The sequence below is a fragment of the Haemaphysalis longicornis genome, unplaced genomic scaffold, assembly GCF_048455015.1.
Source record: "Haemaphysalis longicornis isolate Haplotype H1 unplaced genomic scaffold, Haemaphysalis longicornis Haplotype H1 scaffold_9, whole genome shotgun sequence".
Taxonomy (NCBI): domain Eukaryota; kingdom Metazoa; phylum Arthropoda; class Arachnida; order Ixodida; family Ixodidae; genus Haemaphysalis; species Haemaphysalis longicornis.
This window is the reverse complement of record NW_027526460.1, coordinates 113,926,894-113,946,610: the sequence shown is the minus strand read 5'-3', so window position 1 is coordinate 113,946,610 and position 19,717 is coordinate 113,926,894. Positions and strand designations below refer to the sequence as shown.

The window sequence follows — 19,717 nt, the reverse complement described above, 5'->3', positions numbered from 1 at the left end:
GTTTGTATTGAATGAAACACGGCCATAACACGACATGGATATTCTGTTACCTGAGTACGTTCCATAAAGAAAGCGTTGAAGCCCCGTGGCACTTCTTTCGTGCAATCGCAGAGAACGCCCTGAGCCGAACGCCCGGGTTTGACGCATACATTTTATTCAACTTTAAAACAATCCAGAGATGCGTTTCTAACGAACACAACGTCACAACATGCGTTGAAAGCCTGAACCACGATTGACAGAGGATGGGTTGCCTCCTGCCCGTCGTAAATTCGGTACTCACCTCGCGCGGGCTTTGCGGGGACGAACAGCAAGTCACTTAACTCTGGCGCACAAGCCGAGATGGCTTTTAGCCACGCACACTGCACATACCCCATGCGAGGTTCAGTTGTACGTCGCTCGAGAAAGATAATCCAGACCATGGGAAGCACTATCGACCCGCAGAAGCACAACGTCGCATTTCATCGCGAAACAAAGGCGTCCACAACACACACACCATCGCCTCCTGTAATGCCAAACGCATCTCGCACTTCCCAATGGGAGTGAGTGGTACGCCTGCAGTGCCCACATGTCGCGAAGTGGGTCCCCAATCTGAACCGGGATCACGCAACCGTAACTGACTTCTGGAGCGGTTTGTGCCTTGTTGCCAAGGCAACCGATGTTTGAGATTGTCAAAGAAATGGCGCTCGCTCCTGCGCTAGAAAGCTCAGAGCCACGGCGGAGCTTGTTTTGCCAACGTTGCCGCTCTCCACCACGCGTCGCCCCAAGCTGAACTGGTCAATTTTAGGGACCTTAAACTGGTCACATGATTGAAGCGTTTTGTGCACGGGTGCTGTATCGGTTTAATATTTCTTTTTCACATGCCGCCGGCAGGAATTACCACCGCCGCAAAATAAGACCCGGCACCAGCGGGGCCACATCTGATACGGCGCTTTTTGGATAAACAGTGCGCGGTGCATCAAGGGAACGAGCGCACGACCCTCCCTGTGCGGCTGCGAGATCGCCGCCGATAAAAAGTCATGTGCCGCCAGCAACGTACACCGCGAAAGGGCAAGGCCAGGCCGCCGCATACATGCGGCCAGATTTTTCGTTCGCTTTTCCAGCCTTGAGGGATTCATGGTGTCAACACAGCTTGCCCGTAGCAGACGACAGTCTGAGCAGCGCAATAGCGGAAGTACGTCACCGCTGCGGAGCGCAGCATCATGGGAGGCAAGCATGGAGGAAGAAAATGTTAGGAGGGAGCATGACGTCAGGCGGCACAGCTTTGGCAAGCCAACCTCCTCTGACGCCGCATTCTCCTCTCCTCGGGCTCCTCCCGCGCAATGCATTATGGAAAAAGCACTACTCTCAGGCCCGCGGTAGCATTTAGTGGCTCCGGCTGGCTGCCGGTGGAGATGGAGGCGAGCGCTGTCGCCGAAGGCGCCGTACAAGATTGTTCACCAGCGTTGCGCTCCAAGCTTCGTATCGTGGAACTACTGCCGCTGTCGCTGTTCAAAGCAAGGCGAAACTTCGATCGCCTTCTTACAAAGCACCCTCACGAGCTGCAAGCCGAATTTCACTTCTGACGTTGGATCGCTCGAACGCGCCGCCGTAAACATTCACAAGCATGGAGCGGCCTACAGCTGCGCGGTGTTTGCCAGGTGTGCTGTGACGATTGCGTTTGGCATTCTGCTGAGTTATCGCGCGTAACGAGTGTCGTGTTGGCGGGGAGGTGGTGAGACTAGCTTTGGTTTCGCGCGCGCCTTTGCATACGTTTGCCTTTCCGGTGCTCCGGCGTGATGGTACGTTTTTATCTACTTCAGTGCACTGGAAAACAAAGGGTTCAGTACCCTTATGTTGGGTGTGACCACCTCGCGCCGCAAGCAGTACTTCGGCTGTTTGTCCGTTGAGGACCGCTCGATCGGTGCGATACGTATATGAAAAAAAAAAAACAAAAAAAGCGAATGCTAGATTACGCCTGGGAGAGACCTTGCTGAATTGTGGACTGACTGCGCCTTGCCAATAAATGGTTAAAGAAACGGTTGAAATGGTTGATCTTTTCAACTTTGCCTGAGCGGCAAGTGAAAAGATCATTTCCACTTCTGCACGCGGCGGCGGCGGCACAAAACTCTCCGACTGCGGCGTGAACTTCGACGGGTCCGAAAGCTCAGTAAACAAAGATGTTTTCTGCCTCTCCCGTCCGACCACTTTGCCCGCGCGATAAGGCCGCTGCGCGTTTCGGGTTGCAGGCAGAGCTGCGCGCAACGGCTCGTCGCCGAAACTCGAATACGCGGACGGCCCGACAATCAAACGTATAGACGCACGCACGCAGCGTCGGCGAAGGGCCACATGAGGCGCAAAGAACTACCGCTTGCCTGTCACGTGAATAGAACACCTCCCATCAGTCTTTCCTTTTTATTTTTTATGACTAGGCTTCACGATTGTCACGTGACGCTCCCTCCTAAACTTTTCTTTCCTCCATGGAGGCAAGGCTCGCGCGCCGTCAACAGCGGAGAGTAAGTCGAAAGGAGGAGGAAACGCGGAGCGACGATAATGCGCGGTTTTTGATTTACGATTTCTCAGCTAATACTCATCGCTTTAACAAAATTCTTGCGGGAGGAGATTGCAAATACATTGCTTTATTTGGGTCATTGTACATCCATGCATCGGCGGAAGTTATTTCAGGACCCCTTTAATAGCCATCGTAGTTTCCACGCTAACGTTTCAACAATGGATAGATCCAGTATCGATGTTTCTGAAAGTTGCCTTGGTGCAAGTGATAATGCATGGCGGCATATTGTCAAAATGCGGAAAGCGAAGCAAGACTATCGTCCTATTGCACAAATACCCTGAGCAATATCTTGGGGATCAAGAAAATGACCCCGGCTTTATTACCCCAGTGAGGCATGGAGCTGGATCGTACATACGTGTAATAGTTGTAACTTTATGAGGCGTGAAACGAAAGGAAAGTCACATGGGTGGAAGATATTTTTAGCGAGGACACACGTTTCGTGAACACGGTAATTTCAAGAGTTTTAAGGGAGAAATGAACGCAAGTGTAATGATAATGATGCTACAAATATGGTTAGAAAAAATTAGCAGTGGCTTAGCTCGGCTATGCCAGGATATACGTAACGTGAGCTAATGTTCAGCAATCCAATCCAATCCAGTTCTGTTCAGTTCAGTCTAGTCTAGTCCAGTCCAGTCCAGTCCAGTCCAGTCCAGTCCAATCCAATCCAATCTAATCCAATCCAATCCAATCCAATCCAATCCAATTCAATCAAATCCAGTCCGGACCGGTCCAGCTCAGTCCAGTCACTGCTCCTCGCCCATGCGCAACACGCTCTCAAGGAGCCACGCGAAACGGCTATGAAGCGGCTCCGGCGCAGCGTCAGACTTGTCTACTGCGCAACGGAGACGCACAGCTGGGCACGCGCCGGTGCCAGTGTGTCTGCCGTGGCTCTGACGTCACTCCTCTGGAATGCGCAGACCCGCGAATGTGCAGACCCAATTCGCTACATACCCGCACTCCAATTGAATAGGATTTCAAATCCAACCCTATTCAATTCAATCCAAATCCAATCCAATCCATTCCAATGCTCCTCGCGCTTTCGCAGCATGGCCCTTCATGGTGCACACTAAACTGTTCAACCTCGGCCAGTGCAGCTTACGCTACAAAAGAATATACCACTCTGATCGGGCCTGTTGCACAATCGAATTCTATAAACTGTAAGCCCCCATCATGCCATGACCGTGATGCGGAACTCGATAGCATAGGGGGTGAGGTTTAATATAAAAATGGTAAATCCTTGACAAGCTTCAGCAGGTTGTCACAAAACGACCCCTGCGAGCAGGAAGGTAGTTCCCAGCTGGCGCGAGTGACCTCAAGAATAACGCGCTCGAGCGCCAATCGGGAATGTTTCATGTCGAGGATATATGGCTGCGCAGTGTGTGGCACGTCATTCCAAAATCGTGTAGTGATAGCTGGCGTGGACGAAAATCATGTCGTTGCACGTGTGAGGCGTCGATCGAAACGTCTTGCCACGCGTGAATCAAGAACACCATCATGCTCTCCTGCTCACAGCCGGATCCGAATTGCAGATTTGCGATATAAGCTAGTTCATAGTGTCACGATGTATTTTTAAAGTCCGGCACCATTTCGGAGACAGCTGCAGCCTATGCAAAGCAAATTGGAGGAAGGGGAGCGCATGTTTTATCTCTCTCGGTGTGTAATTAACAGGGTAATGTGCCGGTGACCTGACGAACGCAAGGGTATTCAGGGAAGTACGGGCCGCCCCCCACTCCCGCAACTTTCCAGCTCATTATGGGGAGTAGGTATGGACAAGGTCATCAACACTACCTAAGAAATGACTTCCCATAACATTTTAACCGCAGGCTTACGCGATTTCTAGGTCTGGTAGCACAAGGAGGATCAACAGGCTTATTGCCCGCGAAGTAAATAATTAACTCAAAGGTCACATCACGGAAAGCCCGCGCCATTCCCAAGTTGTTCTTGAAATTTCGGAGGGATTTCTGTTAAGGCTTTTAAAGAGTTTAGCTGTTTATGGTCTGACTATGTCCGTTGATGCCAATGACGCCATGCGAAGGTACCCGGCTAGGCCGACCGATGGCGCCACCTACAGATTGTGCTAGCGCCTCGACGGCGGTGGCGCCATCTGTCCAGTGCGCGAACTCGGCTTGTGCGGCGGCAGGTACCCTATATACGCACTCATAAATTATCACACTTCCGAAGGTGAGCTTTAGTGCGTACATATCGCGGAGAGTGGCATTGTCGGCGATCGCCGCCTGTGCGGTAGGCGGCCGCTAGCGTGCCGGAGTCAGCTCCGCTATTTCAGCAATTTTGCAAGCGTGTAACTTCATTCATATTTTTATTTCTTTACGTTTATAATTTTTCATTTTGATTGTTTTCTTTTAGATGCAACGCATCTCTTTAACTCGCCTTGTCCCGCGTCGTTGTCGCGTCGTCGTCCGCATCCCTCCCCCATTCTCCTCGCCGCGGCAGCTGCGCGCTCCGCCGCTCTCACCGCAGCGCCATCTGTGCGTCAGCGCGGTCAGCGCGCAGCTTGCGCTCGGCTGCGCTCGCTCCCGTCGCCGTGCCTGCTGTGCGTTAGCACGCAGCTTGCGCTCGATAAAGATTTACGCCATCTTCCCGCGAGGGGAAGTATGGGGTAGATGCGACGCATCGGGGGTGAACATGTTGCGTAAATAGGATACACAACAACAGCAATCCACACGCTGACATCGCTAACATAACGGAAACGCAACGGCAGCCCCCGATGCGTCGCATCAACCCCATGGTCCCCCTCGCGGGAAGATGGTGTAAATTTTCCTGTCTTGTGTTCGTTCGTTTTCTTCTCACCTCACAAGACAAAATCTTTCGCGCGCCACTGGCTCGATATTTATCATCACATTTCCGTTATAAGTAAGCGCAGTTCCAGTTGCAGCTTGTCCTTGTGACCTTGCAGGCAAATATACGACAAAGGCGGCCTCATTGGCGACATAGCCGTGGCTGCGCTCCTCTGCATGGGCGTCACAGCTCCACACTTGGCCGGCCTCGGCGGAGGGTTCATGGCCCTTTACTACAACCAGTGAGTAGAACATGCTGTGAAAGCCTGTATACCGTGCCCGCTTTTTGCTGGATATATGCGGCAGAAGATCCACCAGGCTTGTGTTTTTTATTGCGGACCTTTCTTGATTAGCCCATTGTTTTAATACCGACTCATTAAGATAGAAAAACACAATCGGGAGAACCAATTTAATATAAATAACGAGTTTGCGGACATTTCTCAGGGACAGACCATTAACGGAACCTCCCTAGAAATGTGTTATCACGTGACCTTATTCGTGTCCAGCATTGCGGCCGAACCAGAGCTAAACGTCGTCACGCAATTCTTGGCAGGCGGGATAGAGAACTGAAGTGACCAAATGGAAGGCTTTGACCGCCTCTGCCTCTTCACCTGGCACTTGTTTGTGTGTTCACGGCACCTGGTCTACCGTGCTCTTCCTGGCTTGCGTGTTAAGCTCTTCTCCAAATTTCCTCCCAGCAGTTTTTTCTCCTCATTTCGGTTATTGTCAAAGAATTCCCCCTTTTTTGTCCTTCTCAAGATTCTTCGTACAGCGCCGGGATTTTTCGTTTTCTGTCCCTGCGCTGACCGGAATTCCATGCACAGAGCCGTGTAGTTTAGCCACTCTTCCGATAACCACAATGTAGAACTATGTGTTTAGAGTGTTTTGGCGCAGAAAAGTGAGTCGAAATGGGAAGATTAGAAACTCTCGGCCGGCTTCTTTGGAGACGAGAAACATGGCGGACAAACACACGGCCAAACACTGGCGGGATAGAACGGGGAATGTCAGAAGACATGATAGTAAAAACTCGATGACAAAATAGTCTAAAACTACTCATAGCACGAGAGAAATAGCATCCTCCTGAATCGCAAAAGTGCACATAACATACTACTTGACAAATCTAAGAATGATGCATTTCGGTAGTCTTTAGCGATAGCGGCGATTCGCCCTCTGGGTGATGAACAGGATGAAATGCGCTGGAACTCCATTCGGTCATGTGATTACACCTCTTGGATCTTGGGAATCGTAGCTTCCGTACTTGGGACGCTACGAGAAAATTAGGTTCTTACTGCGAATATGTCGGCCCTGGTGATAGAGCTTTGTGATAAAGCCCCCAGTATATAGGAAGGCCAAAGTAATGTTGGCCTCTGTAGCTAATTCAGGAATGGCCTTTCTTATCTACCCTCTGGCACCGACATGCGTAGAGTGAGTGGAGGCGTTATGGGGGCTGAGCGCAGAACGTCCGTCCACTCTATCCACTTTTCCAACCAGGGCAATAATGCTCGGTTCTTCCAAGCTATGAAGAGCGACCGATTAGGTCACGCGGCCTTAATCACTTCGAATAAAAATGGGAGCATTCTCATGCGACTTTGCGGCATTACATAATAAAATTACAGCCTTTTTGTTAAAAGAAAGATGGTTAAAACGCGAAGCTTTGTGCCATGTCAAAGTCGAAGCCCAAAATCGAAACTGCTTCGATCGTGCCCGAATGGCGCAAACGGATAGACGCCAGCTTCATAACGCAAGAGACCCAGGCTCGAGCGTTTTAGCATCATCATGTTAATCATTATCATCATCAGCATAATCACCACCATAACCGCTATTCTTATCATAATCAGGTGATTTTTGTGGACACCCATTGTGTGAAGTTGGATTTCATGCAGTGAGTTTTGGTTTTATATATATGGCGCCATTTAGGCCTAGAAAGCTTCGCGTTAAAAGCGTTCGGCGATGCCATTACTAAACTTTGCCACCATATCAGCGGTATTTCAACTTTGAACTGCCGGCCTTAATTTCTGTGAGGAGAGTGGAAAACATAGCACACAGTGCAGTGACCTCATAAAAATGGTTACCAGGATTTAATAAACTTGTTATAGGGATTGCTCAAAAGATTTTTATAAACTTTTTGGCAACATTCTATAGAATATCTCTATTGAGTTTCCATTACAAATTAGCCACCGCGTTTTAATTAAGTCTATAGAGCTAAGTCAGTAGACCTTATCGGTTCTGAATTTAGTTCCTTATGAGTTTCTTATGGGGTTGAGAAACTCATTGAAAATAAATTCAATACGTTTTTTATGCAATTCTTACTGAGTGCAGTCGCAACAGCCTGTTGCATGGGAGTCAGGTTTGAATACAGTTTCTGGCAGATTTTTATTAAATTTATGGCAATTAATTTTTATAAAATTCTTTTTCAGTATAGTTGTAACATCCTGTTGCGTGTGAATGAAGTTTGAATGGACTTTTTGATGAGTTTTTAATAAATTTCCTGCATTAGCTTTCTTAAAATTAGGTTTGAGTATGGTCGTAACAACCTGTTGCGTGTGAGTCAGCTTTGAGTAGAGTTTCTGATGGGTTTCTATTAAATTTATGTGAATTAGATTTCTATAAAATTCTTATAGTGCCCAGTCATCACAACCTGTTGCATATGAGCGAAGTCTGAACAGAATATCTGATAGTGTTTTATCAAATATATCTCTGTTAGCTTTCTATAAAATTCTTATTGAGGATAGTCGTAATATCCTGTTGCCTGTGAGTCAGGTTTTCTGGCAAGTTTTAACAGAGGAGCCTTGTAGGGGCTCGAACAGTCCGGCGGTGATGTCCACCATACCAGGCGCCACCGCTACCAATTGCTCCCAAGACGTAGTGATGAGACGTCCATCACGCGATCTCGGTTGGTGAGGCGGGGCAGGCGGTGCTATAGCACCGCGCATATATGCACCGATAAGCTACCAGACCTCCGTGGGTGGGCTATAAAAACCCAATACAGAGTCTATTGAAACTCAACATAATAAAGGCAATAAGATGCTCGCTGCGTCTTCGTTATAAAAAGTTTATTACCTGTCTAATGACCACAGTCCACATATTACGAGTTCGATCGGCCTTATAGAAAGGCAATACAGAGTATGTTAAAACTCAATATAGCGAAGGCAATAAAATTCATGTTGCATTTTTGCAATAAACAGTTAATTGATTTTATATTGGCCGCAGTCCTTAAGATGGGAGATTTGGTTTACTCAAAAGAAACGCAATATGAAGTGTATTATAACTCAGTGTCTTGAAGGCAATAAAATGTTGGTTGAGTTTGCGCAATACAAATTTTGTTGACTTTTTAAAGAGCACAGTCTATAAGCGATGAGTTTTAATTGACTTTTTATTGACTCTATAGGAACTCAATAGGGGGTATATTAAAACTTTATGTCCATTTTTATGAGGGTGGCCCTAGGGGTTACCAATACGCCCTGCAGAAATTTAGCCTAAAAGGCCCGAACATCCAGCCTATTATCAAGAGTGAAGCTGTTTAGCAAATCATAATTTCCCGTGTAACAGTTAAAAATGCCAAGAAATTTTGGAGCGCGCGCACGCGAGCGTGGCCGCCACGGCGACCGCCCGACAGTTAACCAAATCAAGAAAATGCCTAGAGCTCGTGTGTGCCTACCTCGCGGCGACCGCCCATCGTCCCGGGCGCACGTTTTCAAGCCAAGCATACCCGCTTAAGTAGATGGGCCAAGATTGGCCAAAAAGAAAAATGCTCCAGCGTTCGCCATAATCGTGGCAACACTTGGTCAAAACGAGAAAGACGCGTCATAGCGAACGCCCGTCCAAGATGATGTCAAATCATTTTCATTTCCAAAAATTAAATAAAAGGTCACACTTATACCAACAATTATAAAGATAAGTCACTGCGGCAGCGAAGAAGAAACACATCGACTGCAATCTTAGACTTTGATGTTAGTGATGGTCGTGAAGGTTGCGTACAGCTTCGCTACCCTGAAGTCTTACGTGTTAGTGCTTCATTTTTTTTTTCAATTTCCTCTGAATACAACTTTACTGTTGCATGTTCCCCGGCCAGAAAAAGGCAAAACAGTGCTGTGACGCTTTTGTTTAAGTCGTTCGGGTATTTTTGTTTTTTTTTTGTAGAAGGGTAACTAACTCACGCAATGGTGGCTTAGCGGCAAACGACGTCAGTAACGGCCCTAATTTATCCGCAGATTTAACCATCTGCCGTATCAATTTATTACAAGAAAATCGGTGGAGCTACTACGCTTTTCTGTTTACGTTTGCAAAATTTATCGAGGAAGCGCGCGTTTGGTCTCTCGCTTATAGTCGACGGTGTTATAGATGATCGTCAAAATGTCCAACTAAAAACTTACCGGACTAAGATGCTCTTAAAAGTGGTGAATGCGAAAAAAAATCAGTTCCGAATGGCGAATCGATATGCGAGACCTGTATTTACTCGATTCTAAGCACCCGCTTTTTTCCAAGATCGCAATGCCAAAAGTGAGGGGGGTGCTTAAATTCTAAAAATCTAAAATGCACCCCCGCCCCCCCAACACACACCCACACATACGCTGCGGAAGCTGGATGAGACAGGCGCGAAGTATATGATTTATACAGCGAACATTAAGAAAAATATCCACGCACAGACAGCGAATTCACACGGTTATGTCTCATAATCAGTCACTCTCAATACCACTCGAGTGTGTAGCACCGCGTGAGCGGCTGCTCTTACTATCTCACAGCATGTTGTCTTTTTTTCTCTCAAATATTTATTTTAAATGACTCAAGTGCAATGGAAGGCTCTAGAACAAAGCAGGAAAGTGCTGTTGGCGGCATGGGCCGTATGGGCCGTATTATAGCCTTGGCAAAGCTCGCTTCCTCGCGGAAAAGGGGGTGCATAGATTCGCATACAGACTTTTTCCAATTTTTTGTCCTGAAAGTAGGGGGTATTAGAACCGGGTATTGCTTATAATCGCGAAAACACGGTATTTCGGCGCTTTCACTAGGTGGGACGCTGTCTGAAGCACTAGCTGCAGTGCGAAGCTGGGCGCAGAGCATGTTTACGCCGCTTGGCGGACACGCTAAGTCGACGCCGCTAAGTAGTTCACGGCGATTTGAACTTTTGAACTTGCGTTCAACTAGACCCAAGTGCTCCCATTCACGTACAATTACCGAAGAGGTATGCGGCGCTGCTTGCGCCTGACCGCACCGCGCATAGTCCCCTACCTAACTGGCTAAGAACTGGTTAAGAACTGCCCCAATGCGTGGGGCAGCGGCATGTTGGCTAAGCTCTGCGCGCGGGGAAGCCCACCTGCTGAATGTCCACTCCAGACCGAGCTCCTTTGCGCAGCGTTCCTAGAGAATAAGGACGTCAAGATGGCCCATAGCCAAGTTTCCAAGAGATGGGCGGGTTGCAATTCTTTGTGCTCTTGCAGGGATTGTATTTTGATACCGCGGTATGCATGCGTTTTAGTAGGGGAGGGTATGCACTTTCGGAGTACGCATTTACTAAGCCAGGAAATGCGTATTCGGATGCAGTGGTAACAAGGGAATGCGCGACAAATTGTTTCGCGCGTTCCATAGCATAATACGTTCCACAGCGTGAGCCCTGAACTCGGCAGTAGCGATACCCGGCCGTCCGCGTCATTACACCGTAGTTAAACGGAGCGCAGGAACGCAGCCAAACGGGCCAAGAAAAGCTGCAACATTGGTCCTCCTCGTCGAATGTTTCATCGGACGCGGCAGAAACGCAAAGCGGCTCAGCTTGAACAAGGCACATTGAAGCCATTCTGGAGAAGTTAGGTGGTTCGCAAGGCAAAGCATCTCAGGCCCCAGATTACCCAAGTTTCCGCAGCACGACGTGACGCGACAAGCAAGGCGTTTCGGTCATCAAAGCAGGGCGCATCTGCTTTCTTTCGAAGTCGCAACTCGGTAACGCGTGCAACCCACTAAAGAAAGAATCGCTCCAACCAATATGTGGGTGGTTCTGACTTTAATTTTTTAGGGTCGAAGCACCTTAGCGCCGAGGCTTCTCCGTACGGCGTCCGTCCGGCGTCCGTGCTCAGGGCACAGCTACGTGTAAATCGCGACATCTGTGAACAAAAGGCTCACAAAAGGTTAACAAGAAAAAAATAAAAGTTCACAAAAGGTTAGAGAGAGAGAGAGAGAGAGAGGGAGAAAGAAAAAAAAAAAGAGAGAGAGAGAGAGAGAGAGAGAGAGAGAGAGAGAGAGAGAGAGAGAGACGCACAGCACCGTGTAAATCGAAACATGTATGAAGAAAAGGTTCACAACTGGTTAACAAGAATAAAATAAAAGGTTCACAAACGGTTAGAGTGAGAGAGAGAAAGAGAGAGAGAGAGAGGGACGCACAGGACCATGCAAATCGAAACATCTGTGTACGAAGGTTCACAAAAGCTTCATCATCACCATCATCATCATCACCAGCCTATCTACGCCCACTGCAGGGCAAAGGCCTCTCCCATTAATTTCCAATTATCCCGATCCTGTGCTAACAGCGACCAATTTATCCCCGCAAACTTCTTGATATCATCTGCCCATGTAACTTTCTGCCGCCACCTGCAACGCTTAGCTTATCTGGGGATCTACTGTGCTACCCTTAATGACCAGTGGTTATCTTTCCTTCGCATTACATGCCCTGCCCACCTCCATTTATTCTTCTTAATTTTTACTAATATGTCTTTAACACGCGTTTGTTCCTTGACCCACTCCGCTCTCTTCTTGTCCCTTAATTTTACACTTATCATCTTCTCCATTGCCCGCTGAGTCGTTCTCAATGTAGGTTGAATCCTCTTAGTGAGCCTCCAAGTTTCTGCCCCGTAGGTGAGTACCGGTAAGATGCAGCTGTCATACACTTTCTTCAGGGACAATGGTAGGCTGCCATTCATTATCTGAGAATGTCTGCCGTATGCACTCCACCCCATTCTTATCCTTCTAATTGCCTCTGCCTCATGGTGGGGATCCGGGGTCACAACTTGGCCTAAGTAGATATATTCGCTTACCACTTGCACTGCCTCGCCACCTATCTCAGAGCGCTGTGCTGTCCCGAGGTTATTGATCACTACTTTGGTTTTCTGCATATTAATTTTCAGGCCCACGATTCTACTCTGTTTGTTCAGTGCGGAAAGCATGCTTTGCAATTCGTACCCCGAGTTATTTAGCAAGGCAATGTCATCAGCAAATCTGAGGTTACTGAGGTATTCTCCATTAACAAGACTGAAATAAAGGGTTCACAAAAGGTGCGTGTGTATGTGTCTGAGAGAGAAAGAGAGAGAGAGAGAGAGAGAGAGAGAGAGAGAGAGAGAGAGAGAGAGAGAGTGAGAGTGCTCCTACAGAGCCGTGCTGCTCATGCGTGAGCAGCATTGCATTGGATTGGATTGCTTTGAATTGGGTTGCATTGAAATGAATTGGATTGGATTGGATTGGATTAAATTAAATTGAATTGTAGTGCATTTGATTGGTTAGAAAATTGTTTTAGCAGCAGCTAGCACTCACACGGGTGATTTACGCTAAGAATGATCCCCAGTGCTTCACCAACTCGTGATGATTCACGTCGTGGAGATGACTGAATTTTTTTTTGTTAAACGAGTTATCGAAAACGTTAGATTCAGTGGGGGTTAGATGTCATATGTTCGGTATTTCTGATCAATGAGCTGTTTCGTACTTCCGCTTTAAAGGCGTATAATTTTTACAGATCAACAGGTGAAATCGAAGGCCTGGACGCCCTGGGAGCATCTCCGGCAGCGGCGACTGTAGACACGTACACGAATAACAAGTCCGGGTCCGAAATTGGTTAGTATTATTTTATGAACTGGAAAGCGTAAGCAGCGTAAGGAAAGAAGCCTCAAAGAAAAAAAAAACTGCTGAAGTGACGGGCGATTTAGAAGCACTGTGTGGTTACGTTACCAAGGCAAAGTTAATTTTTTATTAAGTTAACACTACAAACCAGACATCTGTTCCCGGCAGTTTATATCGGTTAAGTTATTCTATTCAGTTTGCCAGTATTTACAGTTACGTCGGCAAATTTTTGTGTACTTTTTGTTTGAAAAAATGCCGTCATAACGCGGACACTTCGCAGCGTTCCCCGTGCCCATATGGCGTTTTCGACTGTGAGGGTACAGACACTAAGGCTAAACAGAATTTACTGAACTAATAGCCACGACTAAGAGCGCGTTTTGCCAGCCAGAACTGTTCGTGGCACAAGGCTGTCGACATTACCTCAAAGCTATCGTAGAGTGCAATTGCATGGGAAACCAGAATGTTGCAATTTAGCGTGGCGAGAATGCATTGGTTTGTGGAGGGCGGGGGGCGTACGAAGTGTGCTTTGTCCTCTTCGTGGCTTTACAAGTAAGCTAATATGGGAGACTTCCGTTCATAGGCATGTGAACGATTGTGGGAGTTCAGCCACACATTGCGGCTGTACTCATCCAGAGCACTGCACTTCAGCGTCACCTTTATCCCTGAGGGCTGTTTGAAACTGCGGGTATGCGTCCAAACCGTCGTCACCACCATGTTCTAATGGGCGCCAAACTGCAGGAAGTCGCGGCGAGAGGTTGGCGGGGTACGCATTTCTACACAATCGGTGCAAAAAACAAGGGTGGCAGAGCAGACATACACGAGCGCTGACGAAAGTTTGCTTGAAAGGTTAGTGGCGCTGAACTACACGACGTATGCGAAACTTCAGCGTGCGTCGGTGCCAGAAAGCGAAAGTGCGCAACAGTGGCGAAACAATCCAGAGTCCGCGAGAAAACTGAGATACGGAGGCTGCCATCTGAAACAACTCCACTTTCTTTTCCTTTTACTTGGAGGACATACGCGGTTTCTTGCTGACAGACTGCCACTCTAGGCAAACTGACACTTCCTCACCGTACATTTCAGTAGCAGAATCCTTAGATTTTAAAGGGACCCTGCAACCCTTTCGATAAGCGCTTTCTCTCTTTCCTTCGTGTCTGGAAGCACTGCGAAAGCTGTAGTTATCGCCAGCACGGAGCGGCACTGCGTGATTTGTTCGTCGTAGCAGATACGCCTTCCATTCCTGCTTTGTTTTTGTAACTTTTTAATGTTGTTATCGTAAAGAGTTCATTGCTGCAACTGAAGAAAAACCGGCCAACAGCCGCTACATGGCCTTAGTGACGTAATTCGAGCCGTCGAAGAACGTCAAGACCGGGGAAAAGAGAAAAATGTTTTGAGAGAGTTTACAAGTTATCTGATAGACATGGAGCAGTAATTTTTAGCTGTGGTGCTTTGCTATCCCCTAATCTAAGTACTGGGTGTGTTTGGTGGCTACGTTCTGCAAGGATTTAGGATTTCAAGAAAAAGTTGAAAAAAGTGTGGCAGAGATTCTTTAAGGGTGCAGGCTTCACTATATCGTGTCAAGGGGCAGGTTTTATTTAGCTGGGCTACCTTTAAAAGTAAAGTAGAAGAATAATAATGATAAGCTTGGTGTAGCCATTGCATTTCTCGCAGTGGATGGCCATTAGAGCTACTCATGGGTCAGAAACCTGCGCGCGGGAAGGCCCCCGTCCAGGCCTGTGCCCGCTGGTTACCGCTATAGGCCCAGCCGAGCCCGGCCGAGCATCAACAGCAAACCCTAAATGCGAATTGTTACCGCACCTTTTGACGTAATCGCTGTTGTTGACTGACGGGAGGGCGCGCAACTATGAATAGAGCGTTGCGACAGGAAACAGATGAAGCGGCAGGTTTTGACTACAGTGCTTGATGTTTCAAGTGTTCCATCTTCGGACATTTTTTCGCGACTATCTTGCAGCCGGAAACAAGTCTAGTTGAGCTTGCGTTCATTCTAATTCTCGAGGCTGCGTGTCGCTCAGTTCTTTTCAAGAAGTGCACCTGCAGATGGCTCTCGTGATCATTTTTTTTTCAAAATATGCTGAATAGTTACCGTCCTGTCAAGCACCAATATGTGTCGCAGGACCGAGCGGTAAGTATCAAACAACGTCAGAAATGTGGACGGTGTTTAGCTTGCGTCATCAGCGTGTTCGTTGTGTGCTATTGTAGAAAACTGAAGCAACAAGTTTTGTTCGAACCTTAGTATCGCTTCATTTTACCGGGCCCAACCAGAACAGTCAGCCCGGTCCGGCTCTACCTAGGCATAATTATTTAGGCACGGGTCCGTGCCGTTCCCGCGGGAAAAGTTAATTGGTCGCCACGAGCCCATGCACACCTGAGTAGCAATATTGCCGCCTCTCCGGGTGCCGTAGGCGCCTCGTGTTCTCGAAGACGTTCGCTGAGGCACTTGCCACTCTGGCCTTCATGTAGTTGTCCTAATTGTGTGGAATTCTATGCGATCGGCAGTTCACACACTTCCCGACTCCCTTATCGTGTTTGCTGCCACATTTACCTTTTAAGAATTCCGTGTTTTAAAAAAAACTGCCTGACCACGCGGTTTCTTCAACGTGGTCTCGTTTATTTTTCTTTTGTGTGTACCATGTTGACAATGCGTGGCAGTGATAATTTCATTGTTCACGCTGGACCGAGTGACCTTCTATTTGTTAACATTAGAGTGCCTCTGCGGTGTCTCCCGTTGTATTTTGTAAATAGTGAACATAATGTGTGCGGTGTTCCAGCAGGGCCTTGCAGTTAGGTATTCTCGTGAACGGAAATACCCCAACTGGATATTCATTCTGAAACAGCTACTTCCAGACGGACATTTGTGACGAACGTTTATATTTGAAGCACCTTCTGTATTTGTTTTTTTCTTCTCTGCTTCCTATCCGGTTGTTCCTTCCTTTTTCCACGTTGTTAACCAGAGTTTCTTTGTAGTGCACTTCGCAATAAGGACATTTTGCTAGCTCTTTTTCTTTATTTATTTTCAATCGTATCCTTAATTCCTGACTCTCTTATTACTCTCTATGTACCTGCTGCACAAGAATATAAAACATAGAAATTAGTATTTTTTTTTACCCTGCAAATTGGCTTTTAAAAAAATGTCTTCTATCCCCGTATTTACCTCGTAGTAGCTTCCACTCTTTATCCCGGCGCACGAAGAAGATTTCTTTCGCGCTAAAAAAGAACAGCCCGCATGCCTGCCTTGTCTTCGATCTAGTTCAGCAGGTACGAAATCCTGCACACATAAGAAACGACACTCAGGCGGCCGTTGACTATTTCTTTTGACCATTTTCTGTCGATGTAGCAAATCACCCGTCTCCAAACTACTTCGGCCGTCCTGCTCAGGGAAGGAACACGATTGCCCGACCATCCGAGAAGGCTCACTTGGCTGCTGCTCTGCTCCTTCGCTGCAAATGCAGATTTGTCTTCGTCTGTGGTAACGCTTTGTAAAGCTTTTGCCACGGCTGCAAAGGCTGGAAAGGGAAAGGCCAAGTTATGCAGGCTTTCAGTGGCCGATTTCGGCAGCATGAGCTTTTTATGAGATATGCTTGCATATTTCAGAAACACGTGGCAGCATAAAGTTACACCTTTGTCTGGAAATCTCAGCCTTTTCTCTTCTGCCCCCTCTCTTGCAAGTGTGAATGCGGTCAGTGTTCTGGAGTGGAGATCTGTGCGCTTTCCGGAACATCAGAATCTCGTGAATCCTCTGGGTTTTGCCCTGAAGGAAGCGGTTACAAATGTGGGTGCAAAAACATAACATTGACGGCACTAAGACACAGAAAAGTGACGGTAACGGATGAAATAGAGGACGGATAGTGCGGTATAAAATAGGCGCAGAGCGCACTGGTAGTGCCATGCGACGGCGCACAAAAAATAATGAAAAGTAATCCTACAGCAAAACCTTGTACAGAGTGTGATGTACACGGTATAAAAGCAGGGGGCAGCAGTCTCAGTTCTCTTGATTACGGAAATAAACAATTTTTATCGGGCTTACGCGCGTTCAACGAATACACATCACATCGCCCCGATGTTCCTAAGGTGTGATAGCCTCACTTCATTTTTTTTACAGCCAGAGGTTTAGTTATTGGAAAACAAATCAGAAGAGTGGTGCTTTTCTTGTTTTTTTAACGTACGTATGAGCGTAGGTTTGAGTTAGGCACCTAAATTATGGCCAAGAATGGTCGAGCGGTAGCGTGAAAAGAAAGAAAGAAGATGTGAAAGAACGCACGCGGTGTGTTCAAGGCAGCGAAATTAGCCCGGGTCCCGTAAAGTTTTGCGCTTGGTTTACTGAGTGGGATATTGTTTCTAATCCCCTTTGTACAAAACCACGCAATCAATGCTGATATCTATAATTACCAGTACCTTCAAGCTTCAAATGCTTGCGTGAATTTGTATGGATTTCTAAACCCTGATGCATGGAAATTCATGCTAAGGTTGCAATCCCCGCATAATTTGCCAAAAAGTATGTTGTGCCTTCAATGCACTTGAAGTTCTGCAAACAACTGCTCGCTCCTGAACAGTGGGGTCTCTGCCTAAATGTTGCCACAATAAATCTGCCGTGCGTGTTCTTTTTCAGGTGCCAAGGCCCCAATTGTTCCCGGCGCATACGCGGGGTACAAGCTCCTGCACAAGAAGTACGGGAAGATGAAGTGGAAAGACCTGTTCGAACCCGCCATCAAGCTTGCGCAGTCCGGGTTTAAAATCGGCGCACACCTCGCCTTCGCCCTGCAGGTTAACCAAGGCGACCTCGGGAGCGTGGACAAAGCTAAGTGAGCCTCTGCCGCGCCCTTGTCTAGGCAGTCATTTGAAGGGCCATTTTTTCAAGCCAAGCTTTTTGCCTCTACCAGCCGACGGTTCCTTCGTTGCGTGCGGGAGAAGAAACTCCCAACGCGGCTTAAGAGGGGAAGGGTTGTTTTAACTCACGGAGCACAGTGTAGATGGCGCGGTGAACGCGAGCTATTACCCAGCGTTCCCTGCGCGGTTGCCGGTGCGGCGGTGGGAACCATTTCGTCAGCTTTGTCGTCTGCTTTAGTGACGGTTGTTTTGGGCCTGTTTTGGCGCAGCTTCGCGTCCGTTGCGCGCTTCCTTCGCACGGCTTGATGAACTTGTTGGACAGCACCTCCTGGGTAACCCGGACCCGACGGAATTAAGTGGTCGCACTGCAGAGATAGGCTTAGGATTGGTTTGCAGGGCGGGAAAACAAAATGTAGAGACCACGTACAGACACAATCGCTATCTTTTGCGCACTGCTTGTCACGAATAGGACTGCATTTTCTAAATTCGTCTGTGTTTTAAGAGGCAATACAAAAGGCGAAAGGAGCAACTCATTCTGATAAACAGCTTTTATAAGAGTTGCCTCAACTTTCTCTGAATTCTCAAGCTTGCTAAACTAGTTTAAATCGGTATAAATGGGAATCACAAAGCTCCAATGCCGAATTGTTTTGGTGTCTGCGCTTGTGTCGCGCGGTGGTGTAGCCCGAGATAGTACATCAGGATGACTAGGTTCTGCTGGCTCACCCTTCGTTTAACATCCAAGCTGTCTTGCGTATGTTAAATTGGGTGGGTCTGTCAGGTCACGTCGACAAAGAATCGCACGCGCTCGCTGTGGAGCTAACGTAAAATGCTGTGAAGCGCTCAATCTAATGTAGGTATTTTGTAAAAGGTGTATTGAAATTGTCCGCTAACATGACTCTGACAGAGCACAGAATTCTTACTTGCCATTAGCTTGTTTATAGTGAAGTTGGAAACTTTGCATAATTCTGCTGTAAACACGTGACCGTCTATGGAGGTGGTAAGGATGCGGAAGACGGCCCTAACTCTTGCTTTATAAAAACTGACCCGAAAGAAATGCATGTAAATTATTTAAGACATAATTTTAACAAAATATTTTTGTGCATTTCAGAAATATCGTAGGTCACCCCACATAACTCAATATATTTATCCGCTATCACAGCTGCCGTCTTCGAATATAAGGGCTTTGGTTTCAGCAAAAAATACCAAGATACAATTGGCGGAGCTCGCACTAAGTCGCGTAGGACTTGAAAAATAGTGGAGCTTGAGGATTTATTTTTATATAAGCAGTGAAGGACACACCCCCATGCATAGCATAATGTTTCGAGTTAGTTTTTTACATGTTCCGTTGCCGCTTACTGGCTGTTGTAGTAGCAGTCATCGTCATATCCACCAATGTCGTCATCTCCCTCATGCATGATCATAGGTCGGCGTACTCATTCATGAGTATACTGATTTTTACTCAAACTCACGAGTGAGTGCGATGACGCGTGAGTAAACACCCAGATTAAAAAGTGAGTACGATGACGCAAGTGCAGTACTCGTGAGTACAGTACTCATGAGTGTAGTAATAATGAGTGTGAGTACCCATGGGTACAGTACCCATTAGAATATGTACTTACGAGTAGAGTACTCTTGAGTACACAGTACTCATGAGTATATAGTACGCATGAGTATGAGTACTGATGAGTATGGTACTCGTGTGTACACATTACTCATG

General features: G+C 47.2%; 1 protein-coding gene across 1 annotated transcript in view; it reads left to right on the top strand.

The window, feature by feature from the left end:
* Positions 1–19,717, top strand: part of LOC144153367 (glutathione hydrolase 1 proenzyme-like) — a 76,754-nt gene that overhangs the window by 8,288 nt on the left and 48,749 nt on the right. Inside the window, exons 3-5 of the mRNA XM_077685019.1 lie at positions 5,463–5,585; positions 13,055–13,152; positions 17,783–17,975. Of these exons, the coding sequence (XP_077541145.1) occupies positions 5,463–5,585; positions 13,055–13,152; positions 17,783–17,975 (414 nt within the window). The remainder of the gene's footprint in view (positions 1–5,462; positions 5,586–13,054; positions 13,153–17,782; positions 17,976–19,717) is intronic.